The following is a 16,508-nucleotide window of genomic DNA, read 5'->3' as shown; positions in this document are numbered from 1 at the left end:
GTCCACTGTTCAATAGTTCTCCTAATGTCATGACTTGATTTTATATGTCTCTTCAATATGTTTTTAAGGGATTTGGAGTAGAGCTTTAAACATCTTCGAATGCTAGTTGGGAAAACCCATATCTTTGAAAGTTAAATTACTTTGTGCCTTAAAAACGTGAATTTCACAAATAATTTTTTTTGGAATGATGTGTTTGAAATAGTTATAAATGCTTGCTATTTTTGCCAGTTTTAGGACTTTTTAATATTTGCAATTTGTTAATACTCTTTTAGAAGCACTATGTGTGTGTGTGTGTGTGTGTGTGTGTGTGCACGTATAATTATATTCCTAGTCATACTTAATAAAGAATAGTTTGAAACATAAAAAAAAAAAAAAAGAATGTTATACAAATGGAATCATATAGGTAACCTTTTCGGATTAGCTTTTTCACTCGGCATGATTCTTTGGAGAGCTGTCCAGGGTGTGTTTTATGTATCAACAGTTTGCTCCTTTTTTTAAAAAAAAAATACACCAACAGATCATCTTTACTTCTTTCACCTGTTCACCTCCAAAGCAAAGTCAATAAAAATAAAATATCTGTTGGAACAACACTCTTCAACTTTAATACGCACCTGAGGACCTTGTTAAAATAAAGATTCTGATTGCACGTCTGAAGTGGAGCCTGAGATTGTGCATTCCTAACAGGCTCCCAGGTGATACAGATGATGCTGGTCCTTGGAACACACTTTGAGTAGCAAGGTGTTAGAAGGGTTAGCAAGGTTATAGCATCCATTTGGATAGCCTACTTAATGTTAAAACCATAAATTTTCAATACTCTACACAGCCAAATATTTTATAAATTTGTCTTATGGCACTGATTTGAGGAATATAATTCTTCAATATAAGTGCTTCAGTTCCTATACCTATGTGTGTACACACACACACACACACACACACACACACATCTATTTAATATGAGCTTTATTTCAATACAACAGAAATATATGCTTAAGATGGAAAATTAGAAAGATACAGGAAAACTCAAAGGAAGAAAAAAAATCCACTATGAAATCCCACTACTCAGAGACAGCTATTAATATTCTGATGTATATCCTTATAGCCATTTTTTTAGGATTATATGGATAAATGGTAAACATTTTCCCACATCTTTAAATAACCTTATGACTACATTCAATTATATGAATATATCATAAGTTATTTAACCAATACTCTATTGCTAAAGTATTGGTTGTTTCTGTTTGTTTCTGTTTTTTCTATCATAAAGAATACTGCTGGGGATATATGTATACATATAGCTGATTCACTTTGTCATACAGCAGAAACTAACATGAAATTGTAAAGCAATTATACTCCAATAAAGATGTTAAAAAAAATGCTGCTATGAGCATCCTTATATACACACACACACATATATATACCTTTTAAAATATATTTAGAACAAATTTCCAGAAGTACTTCAAGATTAAAGAAGAAAGATATTTTTAAAAAATTTATGAGTTGCCAAATATCAAGAGAGTTGTGGCAAGTTGTCAGAATATCCAGGAAGAAATAAAAACTATCTGCACCTAATAGTATTCAAAGCCCAACAACAAAAACCAAAAACAACCACAATAACATCAAAAAACATACAGCATTTATTATGTACCAGGAACTGTTATAAGCATTTTACATACATTAAGTTATTTAATACTTAAAACTTCTTGGGGTTGGTATTGATACTATTACCTTTTTTTTTTTAAACAGACGAACCAACAGGCACAGAGAGGTTAAGTAATTTGCCCAAGGTCACAGAGCTGGTAGTAGTGGCAGAGCTAAGAAACCTGGGTTCCAAAGTCTACGCTCTTGAACACTATACCTATTCTTCCCAACCTTTTTGACATCAGGACTCCTTTACCCTCTTATAGTTACTGATAATTTCAAAGAGCTTTTGTTTATATGAGTTATATCTATTACTACTTATCATATAAGAAATTAAAACTGAAAGCATTTAAAATATTTATTATTTCTTTAAAAAAAGCAATAAACCCAACTATATGTTAACATATATATTTTTATGAAAAAATATAATTATTTTCCAAAACAAAAAAAAAAAGCAAAAAGAGTGCCATTTTACCATTTTTGCAAATCTCTTTAACATACAACTTACTAAGACAGCTGAATTTTCATACATGACACTGCATTCAATCTGCTGAGATATCATACCACTATGTAGCTCTGGAAAACTACACAGTACACTCATGAGTGGACAATAGTAAAAAAGGCAAATAACACCTCAGTATAAATATATAAAGAGCTTCCATCTCACATCCACTGGAAAGGTCTCAGAGATGCCCAGAGGTCCCCAGACCACACCTTGAAAACCACTGCACTAGTTACTGCAGTGCATGCTACACAGAATAGTTGAAAGGCATGTCCTCAGGAACATACCTGCCTAAAACATATTCCAAAAACATATCCCAAATTTTTTGGTTAATCATTTACTCAAGAATTATTATTAAGTGCATACTATGCACCAGGTACCCTTCCAGGCACTGGAAACACAGCAGAAAAACAAGAGAGAAAAATCCCCTACTTTGAGGTATTTATTTTCTTGTAGGGAAAGACAGCAGTAGCCAATAAACAAATAAATCACATATAGTCAGTCCTGCATATCCACAGGCTCTGCATCCACGGATTCAACCAAACACAGAATGAAAATATTTGGGGAAAAAAAAAAAATTCCAGAAAGTTCCAAAAAGCAAAACTTTAATTTGCTGCGCAGGCAACTATTTACACAACATTTACATTGTATTAGGTATTATAAGTAATCTAGAGATGATTCAAAATATACGGGAGGATGTGCAAAGGTTATATGCAAATACTATACCATTTTATAAAAGGGACTTGAGCATCCATGAATTTTGGTATTGGGGGTGGGGAGTGGGCTGGAACCAAGTCGGCCCTTGGTTTCCCCACAGAAACCAAGGGATGACTGTATTCTGTCAGATGGTAAGTGGTACGAAGAAAAATAAAAGCAGAATTTTGAAAAACAGGATGGTCAGAGAAGGCATAACTGAGAAAGTGACATTGGAACAAAGATCTGAAGGAGGTGAGGGAGCAGGCCGTGAGGCTACCCAGCAAAGAGTGCTCGAGCAGAAAGAATACCAAGTAGGAAAGCCCTGAAACAGGAGCACAGCCTAAGGTGTGCAGGGTCAGCTGAGAGGCCAGCACGGCTAGGACAGAATGAGCAAGGGAAGAGGAGGAGGAGTGTAGTCTGAGAGTTACAGGGCTGGGGCCTTGTAAGGACTTGGGCTTTTTCTGTGAATAAGAACCAGTGGCAGGTTCTCAGTGAGGAGGGATACGATCTGACTTTTCATTCTAAATGGAACGTATAAGTAAGTAGTGTTTCAAGTAAAAAACCTAAATTTAAACATATATTCCATCTCTTACTGTGTGTCTTGAAGCCTCTCTAAGCCTCAGTTTCCTACCCTACAAAATGTGAAGGTACAGATACCTTAAAATTGTTGGGAAGATCAAATAAGATAATATACATAAAAACACTTTAGAAGTGTGATACACTATAAAAATTTCACTACTGAGTTTATTTTCACTATGTAATTGCCACAGATACCTCTTTTCTAGGCCCTCTGTACTCTCTCTAGACTGCTGCCACCACCCCATTTATGTGGCTGCCGTGAGATTAAGGATGCGCTAGACCCCTAACAGCATGAGCTCAGCCTGATACTGCCCTTTAGCTTGTTGAGAGCAAGGCAGAGAACGTTGTTTTTTGTTGTTGATGGCAGAGCGGGAGGTTTTTAATTTTTTCCCCCTTGTTATTATAAAGAAAATCCTTTCAAAAATAATGCATGTGGTAATCATAAAAGTGAAGTTCCAAAAAAAACAAGACTGTATGAGACTCATCTTTATTTAATTTGGCACTGTTTTAATAAAGCTAAAACTGTGGTTCATGGTCTTGACAGCTTGCCTCATCCAAAAGGAAACAAAAGGGAAGAAAAAAAGAGACAGACAGATGAATTCAAATTCCTTTGATCTAGGTCCTTACTCTAAGGGGACCCCAGATAAATTAATAAGTCAGAGAAAGGGCAGTAAGATGTAATCCAGAATACTGATGACAACATCTGTTTGTCTGCCTACCTGTCTTCTGAGATCATCATCAAGGTATGAGATCAGCACTCAGGCCAGAGAAGGCAGGGCAAGATGGAGGCCCACCAGGGAACCAGGGAACCACAGGGCCTGTAGCATCTGACTCCACTTCCCAGGGGCAGGAGGTAGACACCCAGGCACTGGTTTTTATCTCCACCTCTTAAGATGTGAGTCATTCTGAGTAGTGGGAGAAACCTGCAAGGGAAAACCCAAAGAAACCAAGATCTCTGGGGGAAATTATAAACAATCTCATACATCAAAGGTCTCTGATGGTTTCTTTGTAAGTATGTTATAGCAGAAAGAGCACTGTCATGGGAGTAAGGAAATGAATTCTCCTTCCATCTCTGCCACTAATTAATCATGTGACTTCAGGAAATTAACTAACCTCAAAGGGCCAAATTCCTCATCTTAAATAAAGGAGAGGACAAGAAAATACCTAAGGTTTCCTTCAAGCTATAAAATTTCTTGAACATAAACAAAAACATATTTTTAAAAGCCCACATTAATATTTAGAGTATTAGTAGATCCAAAAGGTAGTTATTGCTGAAGGTTCTGGAGTTTTTCACTAGTGCTATAGACCCCTGAGTGATGTGAACCCAAACAGGGGGCCCTTCCTTAAAGAATTAATGTATCACCTAAAAGGGCAAAAGTTGCCTGACCACCATCTTCCTTTAACTTTATTTTTATGAATTACTCCTCCTCTCTCTCTAACCCATACTATTATAAAATATACAGGTCAGAGGCAAACTGTAATGATTAGGGAACCAGAAGTTAAATAAATATGCAAGAATTAGGTACACAGACATCAAGGAATGAGAGAGTAAATGGACCGAGGAAACACTTTTATATGGTAGCATGTATGGGGTACACACATAAAAAATTTAAAAGGTATATACAGTTAAAAGCAAACTAACAAAGCGGTTTTCTAAGGGACAAATCAAAGAGGGTAATTAGAGGACTTCAGTGTACACTGTGCTGCATTTCTCAGGTTGGATAATGTGTCCATGGGCTTGTGTGTTCTATATACTGTTGTAATATGTACTCTACATGTTCTTTCACAATTATGGGGTATCCCATAATCATAATAAATTTAAAAGAGAACTCCATTCTTTTGTGGAACAAAAAGTCTCTTCTGTCCCAATCCCCCAGCTCTCCATCCCTTCTCCCTAAGGCAGTCACTGTTGCCAGTTTCTTACAGTCCTTCCAGAGATATCCTATACAAGACAAGAGTGGGGAGGGGCGTGTAGGGTGTGGATGGAGTCTGTGTGCGTGCATGGGTGGGTGGGTGGGTATGCAGAGACATGCGCACAAGAGAGACGGAAAAAACAAACTGACTCCCTAACCGTGCCTCATCAAGATCAGGTGTATAGGGGCTTCCCTGGTGGCGCAGTGGTTGAGACTCTGCCTGCTAATGCAGGGGACACGGGTTCGAGCCCTGGTCTGGGAAGATCCCACATGCCGCGGAGCGACTAGGTCCGTGAGCCACAATTACTGAGCCTGCGCGTCTGGAGCCTGTGCTCCGCAACAAGAGAGGCCGCGATAGTGAGAGGCCCGCGCACCGCGATGAAGAGTGGCCCCCGCTTGCCACAACTAGAGAAAGCCCTCGTGCAGAAACGAAGACCCAACACAGCCATAAATAAATAAAATAAATAAACATTCCCTGAGAACAAGACAAAAATATTAAAAAAAAAAAAAAAAAAAGATCAGGTGTATATCATGTGACCAAACATACCTAGGAAATTGCTTCAATCCTTTTCTCTACAAAGGGAACTATGATCCACTGTTGTACAGTTATAAACTAGTAAGAAGACTGCACTGGCTGGATGCAGGGACAGGGCCTGCCTGGTCAAAGCCTTACATATTAGCTTTCAAGGGCTGAGCCCTGGCATTCCTTGGTTCTAAAACATACCAGAGTCAGTGCTGTGCCCCAATATTCCCTTAGTCTTAGCTTCAGAAATCCCAAATGTCCATCTCAGATAATTAGTTTTCTAATCACAATGATCTAGATAGGTTTCCATAGGGGTGATAGGTGCTTTAATCCTCTGTGACTTGATCAGAACACTTGGATTTAGCAGTACACATTGCAGGAAGACAGTGCACACTGCACATCCTGAGATGCGGAAGAACTTCAGTTTTGAAAGCTGTGCTTTCAACAGCACACGCTTAGGGCAAGGCCTGGCTAAGATACAGGATGATAGTTAGAGGATTCATGTCTTAATACAACAACAGATCTTAAAATACTTTCATAAAATCTTGATTTAGGACGCTTATGCCAATTTATTAGGGTAAGTATGCCAAACCAGATTTTTTCATTCATTAAAAAAATAAAACACATGGGGCTTCCCTGGTGGCGCAGTGGTTAAGAATCTGCCTGCCAACGCAGGGACACGGGTTCGAGCCCTGGTACAGGAAGATCCCACGTGCCACGGAGCAACTAAGCCCGTGCGCCACAGCTACTGAGCCTGCGCTCTAGAGCCCGCGAGCCACAACTACTGAGCCCACGTGCCACAACTACTGAAGCCTGCGTGCCTAGAGCCCGTGCTCTGCAACAAGAGAAGCCACCACAATGAGAAGCCCATGCACTGCAACAAAGAGTAGCCCCCACTGCAACTAAAGGAAGCCCACGTACAGCAACGAAGACCCAACGCAGACATACATACATACATACATATATATATACATACATAAAAAGAAAATACATACTGAGTGTCTACCATGTGCCAATGTCAGGAGCCAATATATGGATGAATATATAGCCTTTGAGAAGCTAATAATCTAATTAGGAAGACATGAAAAACAATAATTAGTCTACACTGTAAAAGGTGGTGCTGCAGGAACAGAGAGAAGGAAGGGCTGACTCTATCGAGAGAGGTTTCACAGAAAGGCAGCATCTGTACTGGATCTCAAAGGGTCAGAAAGAGACCACCAGCAGTGAGGAGGATGAAAGTCTCCTCATGCAAGTATGCCTCACCAAAAATCTCCGAGCTTCAAATACTAAATGAAAACACAACGTATCCTGGAACTTTGTCGTAACATTCAGTATCTTAAAGTTTAATTTAGGGTGAAAACCTTGTATCTTGAATCTTGTCAAAGGAGTTTCATTACTTTAAACATTTCATTAAATAGTAGTTTCACCTATAAAGCATATATTCATGGAAATCCAAATACTTTATTGCTGGAAAACCTACAGCTCACATAGTCTAAATGTCTTGACTTTATAGAAAGAATGATAGGCTTTTTTTTTTAATTAAAGCTTCATAAGAGATGCTTTTTCATTTCCTATCATAGATACACCCATTATTTACTATTACAATCCAGTATAATGGTTACAGCTTCAGAAGAACACAGTAACAATTTTACAAAGCAACACAGTACTAAGGTTTTTGAACATTTAGGAACCACAAGTACTACAGCAATCAGTTTGCTATTACTCCTTTCTATACCCAGTTTCCCTACTTTTATGAACATATGCAAAAGAAAAAGGTCCACATACATGCTATTCTCTGCAGACTTTTCATTCTACCTGTATCCAACACCCCTGTCAATTTCATCCATACTTGTCTTACATACTATTATCGTTTAAAAGTTTTATGAAGTAGCTGGTCCAACAGATGGGTGGCTAGCCCTACCCAACATATGTCACAGGAAAACCAGCTCTTAGGCAAGACAAGAAAATATTAAGTAAGTCCCTTTCCCTTATCCAGCTAGGAACAGTGAGACTCCAGCTCAGAGAAAAGCAATCTTTTTTTTGTTTGTTTTTTTTGTTTTTTTTTTGTTTTTTCAGTTAAATCGAAGTTGGAAAAGCAATCTTTTAACTTTTATTAAGAAAAGTTACTGGACTGAGATTATCTGTAAGTAACAAGATGATCAAAGAAGGGAGAGAGAGTCCAAATGCTAACTTCTACTTCCTAAAATAAAATATGCACTTGCCCACATACAGCAGAGAACCAGGATACAGAACAGGGAAAAAAAAAAAAAATCTGACTCATTTTAACTGGGAACTATTTCATCAAAGACAGATGGGAAACATTCAGATAAGCATACTATCTTGTTTAGAACACAAAGCTCAAAAGATCTGTGGGAGGAAAAGAAAAGGAACCTGGAATGCAGAGCATACATGAACAGAAAGACTCAACTAATAACTGACTCATCATGATCTTATTTGTAAAACCAGAAAAAAAAGAACGGTAGCAATATCTTTCCTTTTTGTCCATACCCTGTCCATAAAGTGCAATGTGATAGCATCTGATTGTGTCTTCAGATGGATATCTGTGTCTTTCAACATACTATCAAAGCGCTCCCCGAGGAGAACAGTGAGACCAGTTCTGCCTGAGACAGTATCTGCCAGCACCAAGGAGTCTAATTTTCCTTTGAGTGAAGGCCAGTGGATGGGAAGAGGTCCCCAAATGCCACTTGTATGAATCTTTCAAGATATTCTCTGAAACAGGAAAACACTACAGACTACATTTTAGTAGAAGTCTAAAAATAACAAAAGAACATTCCCTATTTTTAGATATCTAACTTACAAGTTTAAGAACACTAAAAGAAACCATTAAAAACAAACTGGAAAAAAAAAAAAAAACAAACTGGGATTTTTAAAATGTTTTAAAAGACACTTTTAAATTGGGAAAGCTGTTTTTAAGAGATAGAACGTCAAAAATCCTGCATTCCTTCTGTTGACTGGCTGCCTCCTTGCTCAAACTTCCTCATCTCCAAAACTCAGAGTCCCAATCCTACATGTTATCAAGAGCATTTCCAAAGAACCAAAAGATGATACAAATAAAAGATTTACCACAAAAGAGAAGAACAGCTAAGGAAAAATTTCAAGACACGCTTTCACAAAGTCATTTAAAGAAGAGTGTAGATTAGTGATTAAAGACAGTACTGTATAAAACAGCAAAAGCAATTTAATTATCCCTCATTAAAAGCAGCACCACGGACAATAAAAAAATACTTGATTAAAGAAGACAAGTAGTTTTTTCTCACACGTCTCCTCACTGAACAGTCTTAAGATCGGTAAGCATCTAATTCAAAGCTATGTCTGAAGATCTAAAATTTGCAATCAGGAAAAAATTATTAATATTTTTTACAATAAAAACCTGAAAATGCAGTACATTTACTGGACAATTTATATTTACCCTCCCTCTATCTTCCTCCCCATCTCCATCCAATCCTAGTACAAATATGCCCAATGTTTTTTAAGAAACCTATGGCAAATAGGATTTGCAGGCAATACGGGAATTACCGGACTGTACAGCCATCATTAACATCTCAGGTTCCAGTAGCGTCATGACAGGTTCTTCTCAGAAACAAGAGCCCACAAATATAATGAAAAAACCTCAAAGTCGCAGAAGAAAGATGTTGTCTTCAGAGGCTACTAAAGCTTTCATAAATTCAGTCTCATGCCTTATGCTCAGATGAGACTGTGAGAACTCACTCCCCTTCTGAGTGCAGTTACCAATTTATCCACCCTTCACACAAGTCAGGATGGCACAGTTGATTTACTGCCGACAGGAAACCAAAAAGCACTCAAGTTAAGACATATGAAGTGTGGTTAGAACAGTGAGTGAGCTCCTCCCCTTGCTATTCGTCTCTGGGGGGAGGGGAGAGACGGACAGAAAGACCTTCAGAAAAGAGATCAACTGCTTTTTTTCCCCTCTCTTTTCAAGAAGAGAAGACAAAGTTTTGTTCAAAACCTTAGTATGAGGGACTCTGCTGCTAATGCAGTTTAGAGCAACAGATTAAACATAATCCAAACAGCTCAATCTTGTGAAAGACACAGCCCAATTACTGACCCATTAATGGGAGGTGGGATGGGGATCAGGCATATATAAACACATACACACAAATAAATATGTACGGTGAGTTAGTTTTCTGAAAAAGCGTTCTAACGGCTTTTTCGTCTGTGGTATTTATAGATAACAGGCTAAGGAAGTTGAATGTTTAACTACAGAAGCACAGTTATTTCTCCACTCCCTCTCCAATTAAACTATCTGTTTCAAAAAGTCATCTGAATACATTCCGGAGCTATAATCTGTCTTTCAGATCTGCCAAACCCCTAAAAGAGCTCCTTACTTGTGCCTGTGTAAGACACGGGATCTGTGAATAGACAGCTTACTGATATTACTGACTTTTCTAAAATGCTTTATGATCTTGCTGGACGTTTGGAACACATAAGAAGACAGTTATAGAAATAAGAATTTCCCTTTCCTCATAGACAAACTTCAATCCTTTTTCCACTAGCACAGAGCAGGATCTTCTGAATAAAAACGAACATGGGCATTTTAATCTTTCATCGCAAAAACAAAAAGAAACTAAAATCTTTTCAAATTTTAGCAATTTCCATTTATTCAAAATTAAAAACTCATTCCTTCCCTTCACAGTACTTTTTACTGATATTCATAATAAGGATATTAAGATGCCTTTCAGCATATCTGATTGAATTTTGGGGGGGGCGGGGCTACGCTGGGTCTTCGTTGCTGTGCGCGGGCTTTCTCTAGTTGCAGTGAGCAGGGGCTACTCTTTGTTGCAGTACGCGGGTTTCTCATTGCGGTGGCTTCTCTTGTTGTGGAGCACGGGCTCTAGGCGTGCAGGCTCAGTAGTTGTGGCTCGTGGGCTCCAGAGTGCAGGCTCAGTAGTTGTGGCACACAGGCTCAGCTGCTCCGCGGCATGTGGGATCTTCCCGGACCAGGGCTCGAACCCACGTCCCCTGCATTGGCAGGCAGATTCTTAACCACTGCGCCAACAGGGAAGTCCCTGATTGACTTTTAAATAGCTGAAAACTAGAAATCCATTTTTGGTATGTTTAGCTAGAATGCCTCGGTTTTTTCTGGGTGACAGCCTGTATCTTGAAAGCCTACTGGGCAAACTCAGCCCAGCAAATGCCTTAATGCTCACGTAGTCACACAAATGATAAATGAAAGCGCTTAGAGGTCTTAAAAGAGAAAGTAGTCTCAGAATGATTGACGGCAATATTCTGTTATTAGAAAAGAGAAAGCAATGCAGATTTGCGGTGGGGGAGATTCTGTGGAGGAGAAAAAACTTCCTTTCTTTCTCACTCCAAGAACATCATGTTTAAAAGAAAAGCCAGAAAAGCTCTATATAGAACTGTGGGAATGACTCAACAGGCAACGGAGTGGCAGCCGGTGTGGGCTAAATGCTGCTCTGGGAAGAGAGAAGCATTCTCACTGGCCCCTTCTCACAACCAAGCTCTCAAACCATCTTATGAAAAACGGGTAAATTTCAGCTCTCAGACTACATGATAGTCTGGTCAGAGGTTACCAACTAAAGGAAAAGAATCCCTGAAAGCTTGAGTCATTCCTTTGTCCATATGTGGGCTGGACAATTTGCTGTGTGAGGGTTTTTCAAGTGAAACAAGTTCTCACAGTTCTGTACTTACAGGAAAATAAATACAAATTATAAGATTCCTGCAAAGAAGATGGTAGGAAGGGCAGAGGGCTGTTTCCCTTCTGCCAAAACTTTTCTGTTTGCTGTAGAAGAGTGCCTGGAATGTCAACTGTCAATATTCCAGCCCGACAGAGACACAGTACTGACAGTCACGTGGTGGTAGTAACATTAACACATCACATTTCAACTGATTTGTTTAACTTTTTCACAGCAACTCCACACCCATTATTTCATCTGCACTTTGGGATAAAAGGAGTTAAATAAAAAGAAAACAATTTTTAAAACAGAAATCCAAAAAATTAATCTTAAAACCAACAATAAGCAACACAATCTGCCTACTGCTAGGATTTTGCATTCACCCTGAAGAGTATCAGCACAGCAACAGACTCAATGTGAAAACTGGTTTTAAAACAGGTTTCACAATTCTAAAAGTCTGAACTCCTGTGGCAGCTTCAAATCCACTAATTTTTGTGCAAATGAGCAAAATTTCATAGAAAGAGAACTAAAGTAAACTCTGAAAGGGTCTCTGCACACGTGAACGTGATTTTCAAGTTGATGGCACCAGGGAAATGAAGGGTACTGATCTTAATTCCCAATAAAATAAAAGCTCTTTTGCTTTTAATCATAACTCTCTAGCTAATTAACAAAAATTTAATATGATCTACAGTCTATTAATCCACTCTAAAGGGACTTAATAACTGCAGTATAGCAATATAGTTTATTCATAAAGCTTTCCCACCCACCACTGGCTCCCCAAAGGCCTTCAATGTTCATAATCAAGAGGAACTAGACAAGTTCTTATCCTACTTGACCTTCCTCCTACTGGATTTGTCATGGTTTCCATACTCTTCTTAAAATTGCCTATTTCCTTGACTTCCTTTAAAAATCCTACTTTCCTACCTCTCTGACCTTTCCTCTCAGAATTCTAAATGGCTCCTCTTTCTCTGCCCCTCTCAGGAGCACCCCTTTCCTTTCCTCTTGTACATATTCTCCCTGGGCAACCTCAGCCTTTCTTAAGGTTAACCACCACCTACATACTGATCCATATCAAGCCCTACCTTTACTTGTACGCTACGAACTATGCATCTCTACGTGGCTTGGCTATCCTAAACTCAGTATGTACAAAAGCAAACTTCCAATATCATTGTTTTGCACCAACCCCTCAAGATACATTGCTTCCATTCGCCCTAACTTAGGTAACAGTACTCAGGTCTTAAACCATAAACTTAGACTCCCCTCCCCTTCTGCCCCAAACATCTAAGTTTAACTAATTATCTTTTTTTTTTTAAATATAAATTTATTTATTTATTTATTTTTGGCTGTGTTGGGTCTTCGTTTCTGTGCGAGGGCTTTCTCTAGTTGCGGGGAGCGGGGGCCACTCTTCATCGCAGTGCGCGGGCCTCTCACTGTTGCAGGCTCTCTTGTTGTGGAGCACAGGCTCCAGACGCGCAGGCTCAGTAGTTGTGGCTCACGGGCCCAGTTGCTCCGCGGCATGTGGGATCTTCCCGGACCAGGGCTCGAACCCGTGTCCCCTGCATTGGCAGGCAGATTCTCAACCACTGCGCCACCAGGGAAGCCCTTAACTAATTATAACTTATTTCTCAAATCCATCCTTTTTGTTCCATCCCTACAACCAGTGCTTTATTTTAGGTCCCTAATATTTCTTGCCTGGAGTACAGTAACAGCTTTTTATCGATAAAAACATTATAGAAAAGTTCAAACATACACAAAGGTAGAAAGAATGGCATAATAAGCAGCTTATGTACCCCATCACTTAGCTTCAAAATTTATCAATACATGCCTGCTTCCCTCTAGCACCCAGCCAATACTGGATCACTCTGGAGCAAAATCTAAGCATCACCTAATTTCACCTTTATTCTGTAAACCCAGAAGATAAGAACTATTTTCTTAACATAACTACAATACCATTACCACACCTAAATTTAAAAAAAAATTTTCAATATCATCAACTATCCAGTAGATGTTCAAATGTTCCCTCCTGTCTCATAAATTTTTTATAGATGATTTATTCAAATCAGAGTCCAACAGGGACAACATATTGCATTTCATTAATGTATCTCTCTCACTTTTTTTTTTTTTTTTGGCCACGCCACGCAGCTTGCAGGATCTTAGTTCCCCAACAAGGGATCGACCTCAGGCCCCGGGCATTGGAAGCATGGTGTCCTAACCACTGGACTGCCAGGAAATTCCCTCTTAAAGCTCTTTTAATCTACAGATTTCTACTTCCTCTTTTCTTTTCTTGTAGCTTATTTGTTGAAAATAACCAGACTGTTTCCCCACATTTTGGATTCTGCTAACTGTATCCCAAAGGTGCCATTTAACATACTGCTCCATCCCCTTTATTTCCAGTAAGTTAGGAGTTAGACTCATACAGAGTCATGACCCAATTCAGGTTCAAGTTTTTCACCAGAATATTTTGTAGGTGGTAGTGTGTACTTCAGCAGTAGCTTCTTAACTGTGCTCCTTCTCTCCAGCCTTGCCTCGATTAAAAATCATCCTTGTTACCAACTGACTCTTGTTCCTCCTTCAAAACTCAGTTTAAGTGCTGCCTTCTCCAGAAAGCCTCCCTGATCACACCCTCCATGGATATGCTAAATACCCCTCATTTATGATCCCTCAGAACCTGTTCCCAACTCTATTACTGCTCTTTACCACATGGTTTAATGCCTCTGTATTAACAGAGCTCACACAGTGTCTAATATGTGACAGCATTCATAAATGTATGCCAAATGGAATGAAAAGCCCTATTTATCTCAGAAAATTCTAACAACATGGGGAAAGTTCATAACAACAAAAGAATCCTTACCTACCCAGAAAAGGCAGGTAGTCTGCTACAATTTTCATTAGAACACATGCCAATGTTATTATTTAGAAAACTACACGAGGAAGACTGAAATTATCCACAGTACTGAGGTATAGGGTTAACATAAAAAACGACATCCACAATAATAACCTCAGGAATATTAAGTGCTAATGACAATGAAAATGCCCAAATTGTAGGGGATGAGCAGGAGAAACCAGAGAAACAGAGCACCTGGCTCACCTAACAAACTAAGCAATCCTCAAAGCATTGAAAGCTGTCAGCTTCACTAACAACTGGTATCAATTCCTACGATGGAATGTAGTATACACAGGTATACAAAATTAAGAATGCCTTTTTGTGATCTCTGTGGGATTTCAGAACACAGAAATGTAATCTTGTTCCTATGTCCACTTCTGATTTGGGGTCTCACAAGTACATGCAGGAGTTTACTGAGGTTCAGCTCTACAAAGATCTAATCATCATATTGAAATTTTACAGGATCCAACCAGTTAAGTCTCTCCCCCACACAACTGGTATTGGCCAAAGTGAAAATACCCAAAAGATAACAAAACCCAACACCCAGACAAGCTGTTACATGTCCTGGGCAGTTTTCATTTCCTGTGAACACAACCTACTATTGATGAGAAACCCAGTCAGGACCTGCAAACCTGGGAGGCTCACACATTACCATAGGTATGCTATTCCTCAGCCTCAGGACAGACGAAGGCTATACCTCCAGCTAACTTTCCAAAGGACCGTCAATGTTAAGGGCTATGAGCCATAAATATAAACAGCCAGCTCATTCATATGGCATGTCTGAAATATCGTCATCATGCACGGTATCAACGGCAGTGGGGGCACAAAGACAGTGATGAACCAGACTGCCACTGCCTCTGTCCTCAAGGGCCTCCTAATGAAGTAAGGTAGAAAATCTCTAACCAACAATTTAAAAAAGAAGAAATGAAGTGCTAAGTAGAGTAAAAACAATGAGCTAAACAAACGTAAAAGAAGCAGCAATTGGTTCTGGTTACCAGAGACTTGGATTGTTTCTTAGGGGAAGGATGATGTGAACTGGCTCTTAAGAAAAACAGTCACCAGAGTTTATCAGTTTCTTTTCCAATTCCCAACTCCACACACTTGTATACCCATGAATCATAAAATAACACAGCCAAAAGAAACCCACTCTTGACCTAATCCAGCCCCTTACCCAGAGAACTAAGATGAGAGACATGTAAGAAACTCTTCTTTAAATTCCTGACAATTGGTTCCCAGTCTGTTACTTGAGTACTTGTGGAAGAACCTTAAAAATGATCTTTTAGTGAGAAAGGAAATGAACTGAATGGTCAAAAATGATGAAACAACTACAAACATTTGGGGAAAGATTATTCCTCACTAATCATCAAAGAAATACAAACTGAAATGAAAACATTTCAATGATCACATCATCAAAGTCCTTTACAAATAAGACTATCAATGTTAGTAAGTGAAACTGGCACTCCAACAGGGTTGACATAATTATAAATTGCTGGGCTACTCTGGAATGGAATGGGACAATGTATTTCTCAAGAACCTCAACTGTTAACAAGGCCTACAAAGGCCTGCATGATCTGGCCCCTAACTATCTACTTATTTCACATCACTTTCTCTCTCACTCTCTCCACTGACAGAATGATATTCTTTTAGCTCTTCTGTGCCAAGTTTTCCCCAGTGAACCCTTGCCTGTCCCAGACCCCTTTCCCCACCTCCTCCTCTCCCCAGTCTTTTTTTTTTTTTTTAAGATTTATTTATTGATTGATTGATTGATTGCTATGTTGGGTCTTCGTTTCTGTGCTAGGGCTTTCTCTAGTTGCGGCGAGCGGGGGCCACTCTTCATCGCGGTGCGCGGGCCTCTCACTGTCGCGGCCTCTCTTGTTGCGGAGCACACAGGCTCCAGACGCGCAGGCTCAGTAGTTGTGGCTCACGGGCCCAGTTGCTCCGCGGCATGTGGGATCCTCCCAGACCAGGGCGCGAACCCATGTCCCCTGTATTAGCAGGCAGATTCTCAACCACTGCGCCACCAGGGAAGCCCCTCTCCCCAGTCTTAACGCAGGCTATGCCCTCTTTGCTTTGTTGAGCCAAGCGCTCACTACTTGTG

General features: G+C 39.4%; 1 protein-coding gene across 2 annotated transcripts in view; it reads right to left on the bottom strand.

Moving 5' to 3' along the window:
* Positions 1 to 16,508, bottom strand: part of MRTFA (myocardin related transcription factor A) — a 126,949-nt gene that overhangs the window by 98,126 nt on the left and 12,315 nt on the right. Inside the window, exon 2 of one of the 2 annotated variants that reach the window (XM_057556746.1) lies at positions 4,135 to 4,338. Coding sequence is in view for 1 of the 2 variants with exons in the window: in XM_057556742.1 (XP_057412725.1) it covers positions 9,389 to 9,434 (46 nt within the window). In the remaining variant the exon portion in view is untranslated. Of the gene's footprint in view, positions 1 to 4,134; positions 4,339 to 9,388; positions 9,642 to 16,508 lie in introns of those variants that run through there. The other variant, XM_057556742.1, reaches the window with a different exon arrangement.

This window comes from Balaenoptera acutorostrata, chromosome 11, assembly GCF_949987535.1.
Source record: "Balaenoptera acutorostrata chromosome 11, mBalAcu1.1, whole genome shotgun sequence".
In the NCBI taxonomy this organism is placed as follows: domain Eukaryota; kingdom Metazoa; phylum Chordata; class Mammalia; order Artiodactyla; family Balaenopteridae; genus Balaenoptera; species Balaenoptera acutorostrata.
This window is presented reverse-complemented; position numbering and strand designations above follow the sequence as displayed.